The 15,622-nt window shown below is 32.2% G+C and overlaps 1 protein-coding gene across 3 annotated transcripts in view; it reads left to right on the forward strand.

Annotated features, from left to right (window-relative positions):
• STPG2 (sperm tail PG-rich repeat containing 2) overlaps window positions 1-15,622 on the forward strand; it is a 613,616-nt gene that overhangs the window by 262,956 nt on the left and 335,038 nt on the right. For all 3 annotated transcript variants that reach the window (XM_032239554.1, XM_032239555.1, XM_032239556.1), the window contains one exon: window positions 6,734-6,893. In XM_032239554.1, coding sequence (XP_032095445.1) covers window positions 6,734-6,893 — 160 coding nt within the window. The remainder of the gene's footprint in view (window positions 1-6,733; window positions 6,894-15,622) is intronic.

The following is a 15,622-nucleotide window of genomic DNA, read 5'->3' on the forward strand; positions in this document are numbered from 1 at the left end:
CATCAGCACTTTTTGCTATTTTTTTTTTTTTTTTTTTTTTTTTTTTTCACTGAGATTTAAAGTATCATGTTTTCCAGGTAATCGTAATTCCTTTCATAAAACAGCATTGACACTGGGCACGGTGGCTCACGCCTGTAATCTCAGCACCTTAGGAGGCCAAGGTGGGTGTATCACCTGAGATGGGGAGTTCACCAGCCTAACCAACATGGGGAAACCTCGTCTATACTAAAAATAGAAAAATTAGCCATGCGTGGTGGGTCATGCCTACTTGGGAGGCTGAGGCAGCAAAATCGCTTGAACTCTGGAGGCGGAGGTTGCAGTGAGCCAAGATCGTGCCCTTGCATTACAGCCTGGGCAACAAGGGCAAAATTCCATCTAAACAAAAACAAAAAAAAGCATTGGCCTAAATGGTCTTTTCCTGTGTGCCAGAAAAGGATGGAAATAAAATCAATATTTTCTATTTTTACCTATCACTTACAATTAATACTATACTTTCATATCTATATTAATACTTTCATATCTATATTAAAATATTTTTCCTATTAAAATAACACATTCCTTTCTAAGTAATGTATTTTAGGAGGCATATGTTTACAATGATTAATATTAGGAATGCCTAAAATGGCAAGGATGACATTGGTAATTATAATTTGCAACATGTAAAACAAAGATAATTTGATTATTATCTGAAATGCCTTTCTTCTTTATAGAACCAAATTTAAGCAGTTTGGATAAGTAGATTGGCAAATTGTTAATCAAAGTTTTCTGAATATTTAGGCAAACATAACTATATAACCTACAAATTTTTTTACCTTATATATTTGATTAAAGATTTTGGTTGGAAGCTTTTAAAGTTTGAAGTCTTCTTAAGTCACTGCAATGATAATGACAAACTTCATTATAAAAGAAGTTCTAAGTGACTAAAAATTATGTATTTAGGAATTTTAAATAAAATTTTAGACTAGAATATACTTAGCCATGAAATAACAGCTAGAACAAGTCACAAGATATACATAATTCTCAGAAATGGAAGAACATTTATTTCATAACTTGAAAGAGGAAGTAGTTCTAGTTTAATTGCTCAGAATTTTTACTCTGGTGTATTGTATGAATATCTTAAATATACCTCTTGCCATTAGACCTGCTGTGTATTGTTGCAGGTTCTTCTTTCCAGTGAGAGTTCTCTTCTAAGCAAAGACTAAGATTTCACTTTGCCTTTGTGGTCCTGTACCCTCCATGCTGCCTTCCCGGTTTTTTGATTGAGAGTCTGAAAGTCCCTTTCTCTTCTTTCCTGCATGTTAAACCCTTCAGTATTTTCAACTTTAACTTTATATCCCATTTAGATTTAAAATATGGCAACTATCTTGAGGAAGAAACTTGTATTTGTTGACAGTCATTGCTCTAGTGTGACTTTATTTCCTAAGCATCATTAGATTACAGGAGATTTTATTCTGTTTTTCCAGTCCAGACCTCTATTCTTTTGCCTGCTTCACTATTCAGTACATACTTCATTGTAAAGAATCAGTGATGATGAGTTTAGACTCCTCTGAGTTTAGGCTGAGGTTCAGGGTCAGAAGTTAAGGCTCCCTTCTCTCAGATTTTATTCTCTCATAGTCATGCTATACTATGTGACTTTCAAAAGCCCCACGAATTCCTCTTTCTCTTAGAATAATCTGTGACAATACCAGTCTTTATCCCTTGCCCAGACTTAGTAAATTCCCACGAGAAGGGAACACAGCTTGTAATCTCAATTTACATAGGAAGGACTCTTCTACTTTTTGGAATTTAGTACAAAAATCTTTTTATTTTTACCAATCTCTGATATCTTTCAAACCATAATTTAAAAATTTTACTATATCTGAAATTTAATGCAGACGTAACAATGGTTTATCAAAACTTACTCATTAGTGGAAATCCAGGAGTAGCTACTTTGATTCGAGATAAAATATGTTAAAGCAAAAAGCAATTTGGAAGCAAACAGTCATGGCCTGTCAATATTTTTAAAAGGTTAAATTAACTAGAATAATATGATAATTTAAACTTGTATGCACAGCTTCACATATATGCAAAGCAAATATTGACATAACTTTACGGAGAAAGAGACAAATTCAAACATAAAAGTAAACCTATTGTATATATTTAGATAAATCTCTTTATCTTAAGAGATAGAATAGAATAAACCACCTTATAATGTTACTTACTAAGCAAAAATGAGAAATGGCTTAAATGACAAATTTCAGAAATGAAAATAAGGACATCTTTACAGATTCTGAAAGCAGTAAGCAAACAGTTTGCATTCTTAACATATTTGAAATTTGAAAACTTACGTGAAATGGACAGCAAATCTCATTAAAGAAAAACATCCAGAGTTGCTATCTTATCTTAAATTATCCACTTTTCAACCCAAACTTACTAGATATGTAAATATCAGCTATTAAAATTTTTTTTCAAAGAATTAATGGACCTTAGGTTTAAATAATTAAAGAAAAACGTGCTAGCAGTGAGCCAATAGAGAATCTCAATAGATCATAGAAGCAAGCAAAGAAACAAACAGAAGAATTAAAATAATTCTAGAGTTGTAAAGTACAAAAACATAAATAAAAAATTTACTAACTGGACTTAGAAGATTTGAGAGGGCAGACATAATTAATGAACTGAAAGACAGATCAATAGAAATCAATTATTAGAACAGAGAAAAAGATTTAACAATATGAGTAGTTTGATCAATATCTAGTATTCCAGTATATGAATAATAAAAGTTCCAGAAGGAGAGGTGAGAAAGAAAGGAGCAGAAAAAATATTTGAAGACATCGTTGTTGAAAACTCTCCAAATGTAATAAAAAAAAAAACACTAATCTATGAATCCAGGAAATTCAGTGAACTTCAAGTAGAATAAATTTAAGTAGAATCCACACTTAGACACATTATAGTCAAACTAGTGAAAGAGAACAAAGATAACATCTTGAAAGCAACAAGAAAAAAGAACTTACATAGTGGAAAAAATATCGCTAATTGTAGACTTCTCATCAGAATCAGTGGAGGCCAGAAATTAGTGAAATGACATGCAAAATGCTGAGAGTAAAAAATGTCAAGCAAAAATTCTATAGTTAGTAAAACTATTATTCAAAAACGAATATGAAATGAAAATATTTCCAGATTTTTTACCATAGCATGGTAAAGGAAAATTTTATTCTGAGACTAAAACTTGAGGTCAATTTTTATTTGCAATATGCTACAATGTGAGTGACAATGTAGGAATTGAATGCTCCATTACTTTCTGTGGCTCAGAGGTTTACTTGTTGATGTTTGATAACCAGTTTTGAAGATCAGAGCCTACATGCAGTTTCACATGTCTGAAATCAGAGAGTATATGAAATTTCGTATGTCAAAATAGCAGGGAACGTTGAATGAAATTGGAAAAATTCACAGTATTTCAGATTTCACTCAGTTGGAAATTCTGAATTTTGTTCATACAAATTCTGAATTTGTATGAAATCAGTCAAAGGAATGTTAATCTCTTTGTCTCTGGGACTACAGGTCATTTAGGTTTGAGTTTTAAGTGAGTTATTGCATGGGTATTGAGCATGTAGAATTTTGCAGGGACTTTGACTTGACAGGAATGAATAAAATCACAAAGTATGTAAGATGGTTTTGCCAAAATACAAACAGGCTGACCCACCTTCTTTTGAAGTAGGTTGAAACCAGTGAATTTTTTTTTAACTTCCTGGAACAGTCTTTATGTGATTCTCAACAACTTACCTACTTTTGATTTGTTTGCTTGTAGCTTAAAATACTAGAGACTTCCCTTTCAATATCCCATTACCATCTCTCTTCAGGCAAGAGAGATATCACTAAGGGATTCCTGTAGTCCTATACCTAATAAAGATAATAATGTCAATGGTAATGATGATAACAATGAAAGACAACAGTGGTACTCCTTATGTGTCGAAAACATTCTAAAATTATTGTGTACATTAATTATGCTAACTCTATGCTTCTTTATGTTATTTTAGGGTAGGCTTTTGGTTTTCCAGATGAGGAAGCCAGGACACTTTAGACTTACCTTTAAATTTTATTCATGCATATCTTTTATTTCATTAGACATTTTCTGACATTTTCCCTGAGTCTGTAATTTCCTTTATCAATTTTTCTTCCCACCGTTGCCTCTGGAAACTGGACGTGGCTGCCAGGACTGCTGGTCCTCTCAATAATGAAATTTTTAATATTCTGTGTTTCTTTAAACAACTGGCAGACAATTCAAAGGCTAGCATTTATACCTATGACCAAGATTCATGTGCTAGCTAAAAAGGAGACCAGGAAGATGAGAGCCAGACATTTTTAGCTTTTGTGTTAGGACCCAGATTCTCTGCTGCATAATGTGGAATTTCCCAAATACAGGAACAGGATTTAAATATTGGAATGAGATAAAAAGTCATGCAATAAGCAAAAAAGAAAAAAACCTAAAAAAACCATGGGAAATGTCTATTATATCTATTCTTCATGTCCCTTCTTTATTTTCTGTGATGTATAAAGAATCACCAACAAATTTGATGATTTTATCTACACATACTATTTTTCTCTGACATGGCATTCAACTTATGTAGGGTATATAAGTTGGGTATTCAACTTATGTAGGGTATATATGCTTATATACAGTATATAGGTATTGTTTAAATTATTGTTGTTAGAGTTTCAGATTTGTCCTATTAATCATTTGCTTAGGATATTTACTTGAAATGTTAATCTCTTGGTTAGATAAAATGAGAATTGAAGATGACTAGGAAGAGGCAGGAACATCAGTAAAGTAGACAAGCAGGGAATAAGTTTCAGAGAAGAATAAATATGCATAGGAAGAGGTGGTCATGAACAAGGGTTATATACATTGGATTTTTAGGAGAGGCAGTGAATTTACTGGAATTTAAGAAACTAGTTTGACAAACTTTTCCAGGTATGAACAAACTATTGTTAAAGAACATTGATCACTGTTGCAATTTCTTGTCTTTGCTTCAAGGTATTAGAAAAAAATAGTTATAGTTTCTGTGTGGCAGTAGCCAAACTTACCAATTATATTCAGTCTAGGCACTGGAAGAAGAAATAAAAGATGACACTAGGCAGGGTGTTAAGGGATGTGGGAACAATAACGGCTTCTGATAAGAAAACTAAAATGTATAGTAGGCACAGTCAAGGTCTTTGCAAACTTTTCTAAATATACTGGGCATATTGTGTGCACAGGATCTCTTTGTGCTTTTATAATCTCTTCCAGTTTTTTTTTCACATACTATAAAGGCAGCCCCAAAAGATACACAAGGAAATATTGGCGCTATTGCTTATTTTCAGTCTACCCTTACTATATATACTCTTGATGTGGGCAAAAAGAAAATGGCTTCTAGCATTTGTTAGATGACTTACCTATCATGACATTTCATGTTTAACATGGGACTAAAACCAGAAGTGGGATTTCATGTAAGAATCTCCTACCCCAGTCATGATCTTGCCATATTTTGTGATTCCTTGGAAGTGGAAGGTGCTGTTGTTAGCATATGCTTGAGGGTGATAATATGGATGTAAGGAACAAGAAAAAATATTTCTAAAATATGGCTCCTAGAGAAACTTCAAAAGTATGCTTTCCAGTAGCCAAATTTGTTTGACTTATTTGAAACTTTAAAATATTTCCCTGATACCTCAAACCCTGATTGTTCAGCCTTTTTTTTTTTTTGCATTTAAATTAGATTTTCTAGAATAGTAAGATTAGCTTAATTCTTTCATAGAAACAGGTACCAAGTTAGCTAAGTACTTTATTCATTTTAACTAATTTAATCCTCAGAATAATATTATGAAATAAGTACTATCATTTTTCTTACTTTACATATGTGAAAACTGAGTATCACAGAGGTTAAGGTCACATAGCTGTAAGCAGCAGATATTTAGAACCCAGGAAGTCTAGTGACAGAGTCCATATGCTTGGACATAACACTTTTCTGCCTACTGGGAAATTATTCACACTTAAAAAGTTTTGGTCTTTATATATAATCTAGGTGAACAGATTTCAAAGGAATATGTTATTTTAAAATAATTTTAGGAAATGAGTTTAAAAAAGTTTTCACTGGGAAATCTAGCTAATTGTTGAAGATATTACTTGTCCAACAAATATATGGTACTTATATTTCATTTACTTTATAATTATTATTGTATTTATTAATATCCATGTGGGTTCATGCTGATTAAAAATGTTACTGTGACTGCAGATCATATAAAGAACCATACATGATGAAAGAGGAAGCCTTCTAACTTAATTATAATCTGTTAAAAATGAAATAAGCAGTCTCAGTTGGTTGAATAAGTGAAGTATGTTCACTTAGAACAGTAAAACAGGAATGGTTCTGCTGCTTAGGGAAACAGGTAATCATTGCTCTCATTCCTGTATGCAATTTGATCTTCATAATTAAATTAGAATATATTTTATCATCTATATCATGAAAGCTAGTTTCTAAATAATATGGTCCTAAAGTTCATAATTCCATTTATTTTACTTTAACTTTGGCAAGTAAATTTACATTTTTATTAGGAGGATACAGATTTAAGAATCCTTTTTTAACTTTCTATTTTTAATGTTTAATTAATAAAAGTTTTAGGATTTTTCTACTCATTGTTTACTGTAACCATCTACCTGATACCTTCTTGAATATTTTTTATGTAATATATATTTATGCTCATCTATTAAAATTTTTTTCAGGTTATTCCAGCACCAGGCAGCTATGATGTTCACAAATCATATGAGATGTCCCAAGTTAAGCATAAATATATGCCACCTCGTAGTTTAGTGGCTAAAAGAAAACATGCCTCTTTTCTTAGTGCAACTCCTCGGTGTCTAGAAAAAATGACTGATGGGCCAGGTAAGTCTAGGTAGTCCTTATAAAGCTACTAGGAAAAAAAATTCTAAGGTTTCCATTAAAATAGCCAGAGTCATTGGTAGGTTCTTGAAGACTGAAAAGTTAAGTAAAATAATGTGGAACAAAACCATTTTTCTCATCAGTGCTATAACAAAATAACACTGAACTAAACAACATTGTCTGAGGACCCGCTGTGTTGTACATCGTTTTGTTTAAAGTTTTAGTTTCCAAGAACCTATCCATGATGTGATGTGAGGACTTACTGTAATTGTAAACACACATTTGCATTTACCTAAGTATGTAGGACAAAACCAAAAAAGCAAATACTTCTTTAGTGAAATATTTTTAAGTTGTTTCTTCAAATGTAAGAAGATTTTGGGTAGTGGGGTGGACAGGTTATGTCTCTTAATTTTACCAAAGACAGTTTTACCACTTTTGCTAATGCCAATAAAGTAATCTAGCATTCTATTAGGGAAAAAAACAGAATTCATAAAATGCTAAAGTTGTTAGAGGAGAAAGGCACTTTATTCTGATTTTCAAAATCAGTCATATAGAAGATATACATCAAGCCAGTTGTATGGAATTATTTTTATTTTTTTCTAATATAAGGAAAGCAGTTACATAAAGATAAGCATTTAATTGAGCATTTACAATTCCTGAAATAATTTTAGTTTTTAAATTTTGGATTGTCTTAGCTATCAGTAACAGCATTCCTGTTCTAAAAATGAATGCAATAACTCTTGCTGGAAATGAAGATAAGTCAGTTACTATGCTATTTTACACAGGAAAACTAGATAAAGAACAGGAACAATCATTTTTATCAGTAATTTACAAATGCATTTCCACTAAACAACCAAACTGTTGTAATTAATTTTTATGAGCATATGGAGAAAAAAATGAAACAGAATGAAGAAACTCTTTTTTTTTTCAAAGTTTTTAATGAAAAACCAAAGCAGGAGAGTATAACTTGTCCACCAAGTTAGCCTGAGATCCAGAGGCTTGCTTTGTTTCTCATTGCCTTTTAGGAATCAGGCATATTGGCAGCTTTTAGGTTCATTTTAAGTCGAAATTTAGCTTTTTATTTTTATTCTTCTCTTGAGTTATTGCACCATTGTTGATTTTGCACCCTTGTTATGAAGTAGAATTCAAACTCCTATAGTGTGTCCCTGACTACACTCAATATGTGGTCATCCAGGGAAATAAGTCTTTGAAGTTACAGCACCATCACTATCATCAAGCACAATCAAGTAAATAAGAAATAATATTAATCTCTGGGTCTCATGAAGTAGATTATGTTGAGTATCATATTTTCTAATTTTTTTTGTCTGTCTTCCTTTACTCTCCCCTGCAGAAAAATTATTACAATGGAATGAAAATTAGAGTTTCAGTTAAGTGCCAGGATTTACACTATGACTATTATTTGCTTCAGTATTTAGAATAGGGCAAGTAAATTAGATAATTGTTTCATTAGTTTTTATTTTTCACAATTGAGATATTTGTCACCTACTTGCCTCATGAAAATAAAAGGATTAATGAGACTATATTTCAAAGACATTTTTAGAACACTTGAAGCTCCTTTGAAGTATAAGATCTTATCATAATATGAAACATGTTTCTTCTTAATGTTAAGCCAACACTAGCTTCTAAAGGAATTTGAGAGGTAAGGGAAATGTCTTCATTTTAAAGATGGTTATTATTTGGAAGTCAAAGACATAGTGACTGTCAAAGTTACTATACAGCTGCAGAGTAGACAGCTTGTGAAATGAAGAAAGAGTTCATTACATTGTTTAATACCGGTAATCCATGAAGTTAGCCATCCTGAATATTAAAGTGGCCCATATTTCAAAGGGATGATAACAGAAACCCTACATGCCTCTATAATCAACACATTAGAAAAAGCCATAATGGACTTCTGAGGCTGTATCTGATACCATGATATACGGAATTTTATATCCTCTAACATGTAGATATTGTAGTAATTATGGAATTATTCTTTTAAATTTAATCTGCTACCTTAAGGTATACCATCCAAAATATTTCTCTAACATAGATTTAGTAGGTGCCCAGGGCCAATTCAATTAATATGCTGTATTCTGGTAATTAAAGATTAACTTTCCATTGTGTAGACTCTGTTACATTGATCTAATCAAGGAAAAGATTCAAGTGTGATATTATCAAGTCTCTAAATAGGTTCTTAATTTTTAATTGAGTTTTACTTAGGTCGGTTTTTTTTGATCAATATAACGAAGAATTCTCTATTATTTTTAATAGTAATATATACGTACTAATATTGTTTTTGATCTAAAATGATAATAGTCCCTTTCTGTTTGTAATTTAGCATCTAACTTTTGCTAGAGACAACTAATACATGATATCACTTGATTTTTAAAAAATTATTATATAATCAAAAGATACAGTGATAATTCTATTTGTTATATGCTGTGTGTCAGTGTTTATTTTGTGCATGATAGTCTTTCATATCATAATGTTCTTAGTAATAAAATAAGAAAAAAATGTTTATTTACCCTATTATTTCTCATTTAAGCACTGGTAATTTTGTTTTAGTTTAATACCATTTAAGACCTTTTTTGGTTGGACGCCAAATTTCTTATATATCAGATAGAATTATTTAGTATTGTTATACGTAAATATACATGTACACATAAATAAAACTATAAGATTGTCTGACTTAATTTGGAGAGCGTGATATGTATATTTGTTACTTGGATCATGACATTACTAGAAAGAACGCCATGCCTCATAGAACTTAAAGAAAAATGTACATTGTTATCTTTCTATCTATACATAGAATTATTGGAAGATTAAAATTGATTACTGATATCTTACATTTGTAGGTAAAAGTGTTAAGAACTAAGGTTGATACATACATGAATAATTGTCATCTCATGGGATTTATGGAACTTATAAGACATTCAATAACTCATAGCCATGTATTTATTTCAAATTACTTTAGAACTTTATTAAGAAATATGGAAATGGTTTTATTTATGAGTAAAGTGTTATTTTGGCATATCCTTAAGAAGGAAAAAGCTCATTTCCATTAAACTGAAGTAAAGAAGGAATAATAAATCCACAATCAGTATATTGTATACCCTTTAGTGTTGTGTGACTAATAAAACACATTAGAATTATTTAATGAAGAAATTAGTAAATGAAGTGTATCACATTATAAAGCAGTATTTTCTTATTACACCAAGTTTTAATTCATGGATATGTAAATGATTTTGTGATTCATCCAACTCAGGTAAAGTGAAATAGTTTAGTGGAAAAGTACTTAAGCACCGCTTTAAAAGTACTTTTCTCTCACCATTGACCTGCTTTTAGTCATGGTTTGGGGACAGAGGTAAATTTAAAAAGAAAATTGATATAAACATTGTTGAGAGTGTGGAACATTAAGGACCCTCATACATTGTGTTGAAAGTGTAAATTTGTATCAGTGTTTCTTAAGAGCAGGTTGGCAAAATGTTTCAAATATGCATGTCATTTGACCCTAGAATTTTGCTTCTAAGATCATCCTAAGGCAACTATTATTATTTTTTGAAATGGATCACCAAATTTTCTGTATTTTGAATAATTTTTAAACATGGAGATTCCTTGACTTTGAATAATCTGAAAAGCCATGACCTGAAAAATTGTGCCCTCTAATAATGTAATAGATTATTAGTCTGGAATAAAAGAAGCAAAATTCATGAACTTCAAGAGATTTTCTGAAAGAGGATGATAAAATTATTTACTTTATCTCACGTATCTAGGAATATTTCCAAGTTAACAGTCGTAATCATGGTCTCAGCTAGTCTAACACAGCCAATTTCCTAGTCTCCTTCCAACTTTTTTTTTTTAATATATATTTTTTAATGTTAGGTTCTGGAGTACATGTGCAGATCACGCAGGATTGTTGCATAGGTACATACATGGCAATGTGGTTTCCTGCCTCCATCCCCTCCCCGTCACCTATATCTGGCATTTCTCCCCATGTTATCCCTCCGCAACCTCCCTAACCTCCGCTGTCCCTCCCTAATCCCCCTCAACAGACCCCAGTGTGTGATGCTCCTCTCCATGTGTCCATGTGTTCTCATTGTTCAACACCCGCCTATGAGTGAAAACATGCAGTGCTTGATTTTCGGTCCTTGTGTCAGTTTGCTGCGAATGATGGTTTCCAGCTTCATCCATGCCCCTGCAAAGGAGATGAACTTATTGTTTTTTATGGCTGCATAGTATTTCATGGTGTGTATGTGGCACATTTTCCTTGTACAGTCTATCATTGGTGGGCATTTGGGTTGGTTCCAGGTCTTTGCTATTGTAAACAGTGTCACAGTGAACATACATGTGCATGTGTGTTTATAACAGAATGATTTATAATCCTTTGGGCATATACCCAGTAATGGGATTGCTGGGTCAAATAGAATTTTTATTTCTAGGTCCTTGAGGAATTGCCACACTGTCTTCCACAATTGTTGAAGGCAATTATTGATATCAAAACTTAAACATCAAGGACTTCATTAAAAAAGTAATAAAAAGTTCAAAATGTCCTAAATGGAAAGAAAAATAGAGTTTAGTTAATTTTAATACATCAACTGAATAGAGTCCTGTGAAAATTTTAGAAATGACATATGATTTTTTTAACTTGGAAAGATCTTGGTAAGAGGATTAATCTATTCAATCAATTAACAAACATGTATTGAGACTATCTTATGTATCAAGCACTCTTCCAGGGACTTGTGATACAGTAAACATTCTTGTTTCATAAAGCTTAATTTTAATTTTAATTAATAACATTTATTAATTAAATATTAATTTGTTATTTGTCAATTATTTAATAATGAAATATTTTAAGATGAATTAATTATGGACTTTTAATAATGATTAACATTTGCTATAATACAGTAAATATTCTTGTTTCATAGAGCTTAATTGCAGGTATAAGGGACATTTAATAAATGAATGAAGAGGTAGATTGATAGATTAATAGAAAGAAAGAGGAAGAAGGAAAATCAGGCATTTTTAAGTTTTGTGGGGTCAAGCAAGGGATAAAAGGATTGGGAGTTTAGAGTGAGTGGTACCTCAATTCCAAATAATGTTAACAGGGAAGGCCCCGCCTGATAAATTAATACAGGAAAGCATCAGCAATATGGCTTGGCTTAGTTACATACCACTGCAATAAAACTAAGATTGCAATAAAGAGAGTTATATGAGTTTTTTGATTTCCCAGTACATATAAAAGTTATGTTTATACTATACTATAGCCTATTAAGTGTATATTTATACTATACTATAGCATTATATTTAAATAAAACAATGTAAATGACTTAATTAAAAATACTGTATTACTAAAAAAACTGCTAAGAATCATTTGAGCTTTCAGTGAGTCTTACTTTGTTTTCTCCTGGAGGGTCTTGCTTTGATGTTGGTGGCTGCTGAATAGTCAGAATTTTGGTTACTAAAGGTTGGGGTAGCTGTGAAAATTTTTTTAAATAAGACAACAATGAAATTGGCCACATTGGTTGACCCTTTTATGAGATTTCTCTGTAGCATATGGTGTGGCTTGATAGCACTTGACCCACAGTAGAACTTCTTTAAGAATGGAGTTAATCCTCTCTAACCCTACCACTGTATTTTATCAACTAAATGTATCTAATATGCTAAATTCCTTGTTATTTCAACAATGTTCATAGCATCTTTACCAGGAGTAAACCCCATCTCAAGAAACCACTTTCTTTGTTCTTCCACAAGAAGGAACTCCTCATCCTTTCATGTTTAATCATGATATTGTAGAAATTCAGTCATCTTCAGGATCCACTTCTAATTCTAGTTATCTTGGTATTTCCACCATATGTATAATTACTTTCTCTACTGAAATCTTGAACCCGTCAAAGTCATTCATGAGAGATGAAATCAACCTTTTTCAAACTTCTGTTTATGTTGATACTTTGATCTCTTCCCATGAATCATGAATGTTCTTAATGGTATCTATAATGGTAAAGCCTGTATGGTTGCCATAGCCTTACAAAACGTATTTGTAAACTAAGACTTGAAAGTTGAAATTACTCTTTGATCCATGGGCTTCAGTATGTATGTCATATTAGCAGACATGAAAATAACATTAATTTCCTTGTGTATCTCCATCAGAGCTCTTGGGTGACACGGTGCATTGTTAATGAGTAGTAATACTTTTATTTTTTAAGTGAAAGAAACTTTATTAAGAAAATAAAGGAATAAAGAATGGCTACCTCATAGGCAGAGCAGCCCCAGGGGCTGTTGGTTGCCCATTTTTACAGTTATTTCTTGAATATATACTAAACACAAGGTGGATTATTCATGAGTTTTCTGGCATTTCTTAGAACTGAGGGTTCCTTCCATTTTTAGATCATACAGGATAACTTCCAGACATTACCATGGCTTTTGTAAGCTGTCATGACACTGGTGGGAATGTAGCAGTGAGGATGAACCAGAGGTCACTCTCGTCACCATCTTGGTTTTGGTGGGATTTAGCTGGCTTCTTTACTGCATGCTGTTTTATCAGCAATGCCTTTATGATCTGTATCTTATGCCAACATCCTATCTAGTCCTGTGAATTAGAATGCCTAACTTACTGGGAATGCAGCCCAGCAAGTTTCAGCCTTATTTTACGCAGCCTCTACTCAAGATGGAGGCACTATGATTCAAAGGCTTCTGACATTTTCTCCCTCCCTTTTGTAAGAGAACCTTTAATCCTAAGGGTTTTAGAGAGATGAAGATCCATCTTCTGTAACTTTTTCAGGTGAATAGGGGTAATGATATTCCCCTAACTAACTGTTGGGTCTCTTGCATTCATGGTAGAGAGGAGCTTAGTCAGAAAGGGTAGGTATGGTCAGAGCCATTCATGTCTCTTCAGTACCAAATAAAATTGAGATCCATCCCTCTTGTTTCTTCTGAGCAGCAGTCAGAGATCACTGGTTGGGTCACAGGAATAAGCAAGGTTAGTCTAAATTGTAGAAAAACCCAAAAACAACTGGTGAGACTAGAATCTAATAACAGCTGTGCAGTAGTTCTTGAAAATTTTTTTTTCTCTCTCCAGGCCTCCCTTTTTACTAGGGACAAATCATAGTATGACTGATTTGCTTTGTTATATTTGTATTATCTATATAAAGTGCAGCAAGAATAATTACTTTTTTAGAGGCTCTTTAAATTGACTTTGATGGAACTTTGTTCCAAAAAGGAACCTCAGATAAAACTTTTTTTTAAAGCCAAGTCTGGTCATGGGTTTGTACCCTCAAATATCTATGAGTTGGGTAAATTCCTCTCTTCTTGAGATCCCAGGATAACTTGGGGCTCCTGGACCTGTCAGAAAGTGACAGTCTTCACTTACCACAGATCAGAAACCCTGTATAGGGGCAGTATGGACAAGGTATGAGGCCATTTTTCCAAGGGACTTTTATTGGCTTTTTAAGTCAAGTTTGATTTCTTGAAGGAAAGTGTGCGATTCCAGTCAAAGCCTTGGTAAAATAACCAGTTTCTCCAATTGTGTCCTGTTACAAAAGAAAAGAAATTCATATTGCACTCATGCAAATAACTATATTGCCATAAGTTAAGAATACTCATAACTTGTTTCCCAGTTTTGGAGAAATCAGGTAGAGAGAAATATGACCCAATTTTTGTTCACAGTATACTTTACTCGATTGTTAAAAGCTGTCAATAGCTCAAAAGTTTCCTTAACTCTGAAAAACAAAACAAAGGATCAGCAAAATTTTGAGCAAAAAGTCAAAGATTACTTTACATTTCTATTTTTGTTTAGTCCATGCAGTTAACCCCTGTTTGATATTCTTGAAAATTTCATCCCTTCATGAAAGTCCTGAAAGTTTTTCCCTCTATTCTATTGTTACAATCTCCAAAGTTATCAGAAATGTGCATTCAATAGCACCTGACAAATTCTTATAGCTGATTATAAAACCACCATTTGAAGAGGACCAAAACAAGACAACAATTGTCTGTGAATGACAAAATGTCTTAGGGCAATCATAGTAAAAAACATGATTGGAAAAGAAATTTGGTTACCTCTGTGGCATACAATGATTTTATGTAACAATTACAGTTTTTACTGATAATATACACTACATCATATCAGAATTACAGGAGTTTCCCATTATTTTGGAATACATATCAATAACATATTTATACAAATACAGCCTAAAGCCAAATGCCATTTAATATTTTACAGTATTTCCTGTATGATTTTTATTCCAAATAATACAAATTTCACCATTGTGTTAGTGCATTATTGATGTCAAACACAATTCTTAATAAAAGCTTATAGTCAAATGTGTTCATTCTAAATCAGTTTGACCATAAGGTAATATTCTTATAAACTATTTATAGCTATTTACAATTTTTGTTAAAGAGAAGATCAGTGCTGTAAGTAGCACCTATTGTGCTTTTATTTCTATGTTCAATTTATGAAAAAACTGAATATTGCCCCTTTAACTTTGCCCAATATGTTTACACACAGAATCTCTTTTACAATTAATTTTTTATAAACCTTTTACAACTTGTTCAAACCTTTATATATATTTTTTTCTATCTCACATAGAACAATCATTTAACCCTCTAAACTTAGGCAAGAAATTCACATTCCCATGTCTTCTTATAATCTTTTACCAAAAGTATATTCTTCTTTCCCAATAGGCCTTGCAAGTAGAACTGTAGTTCTACATGTATTAGTAGTAGTCTTAAATACA

This window comes from Sapajus apella, unplaced genomic scaffold (assembly GCF_009761245.1).
Source record: "Sapajus apella isolate SASKATOON/1434 unplaced genomic scaffold, GSC_monkey_1.0 scaffold45, whole genome shotgun sequence".
Lineage (NCBI taxonomy): Eukaryota > Metazoa > Chordata > Mammalia > Primates > Cebidae > Sapajus > Sapajus apella.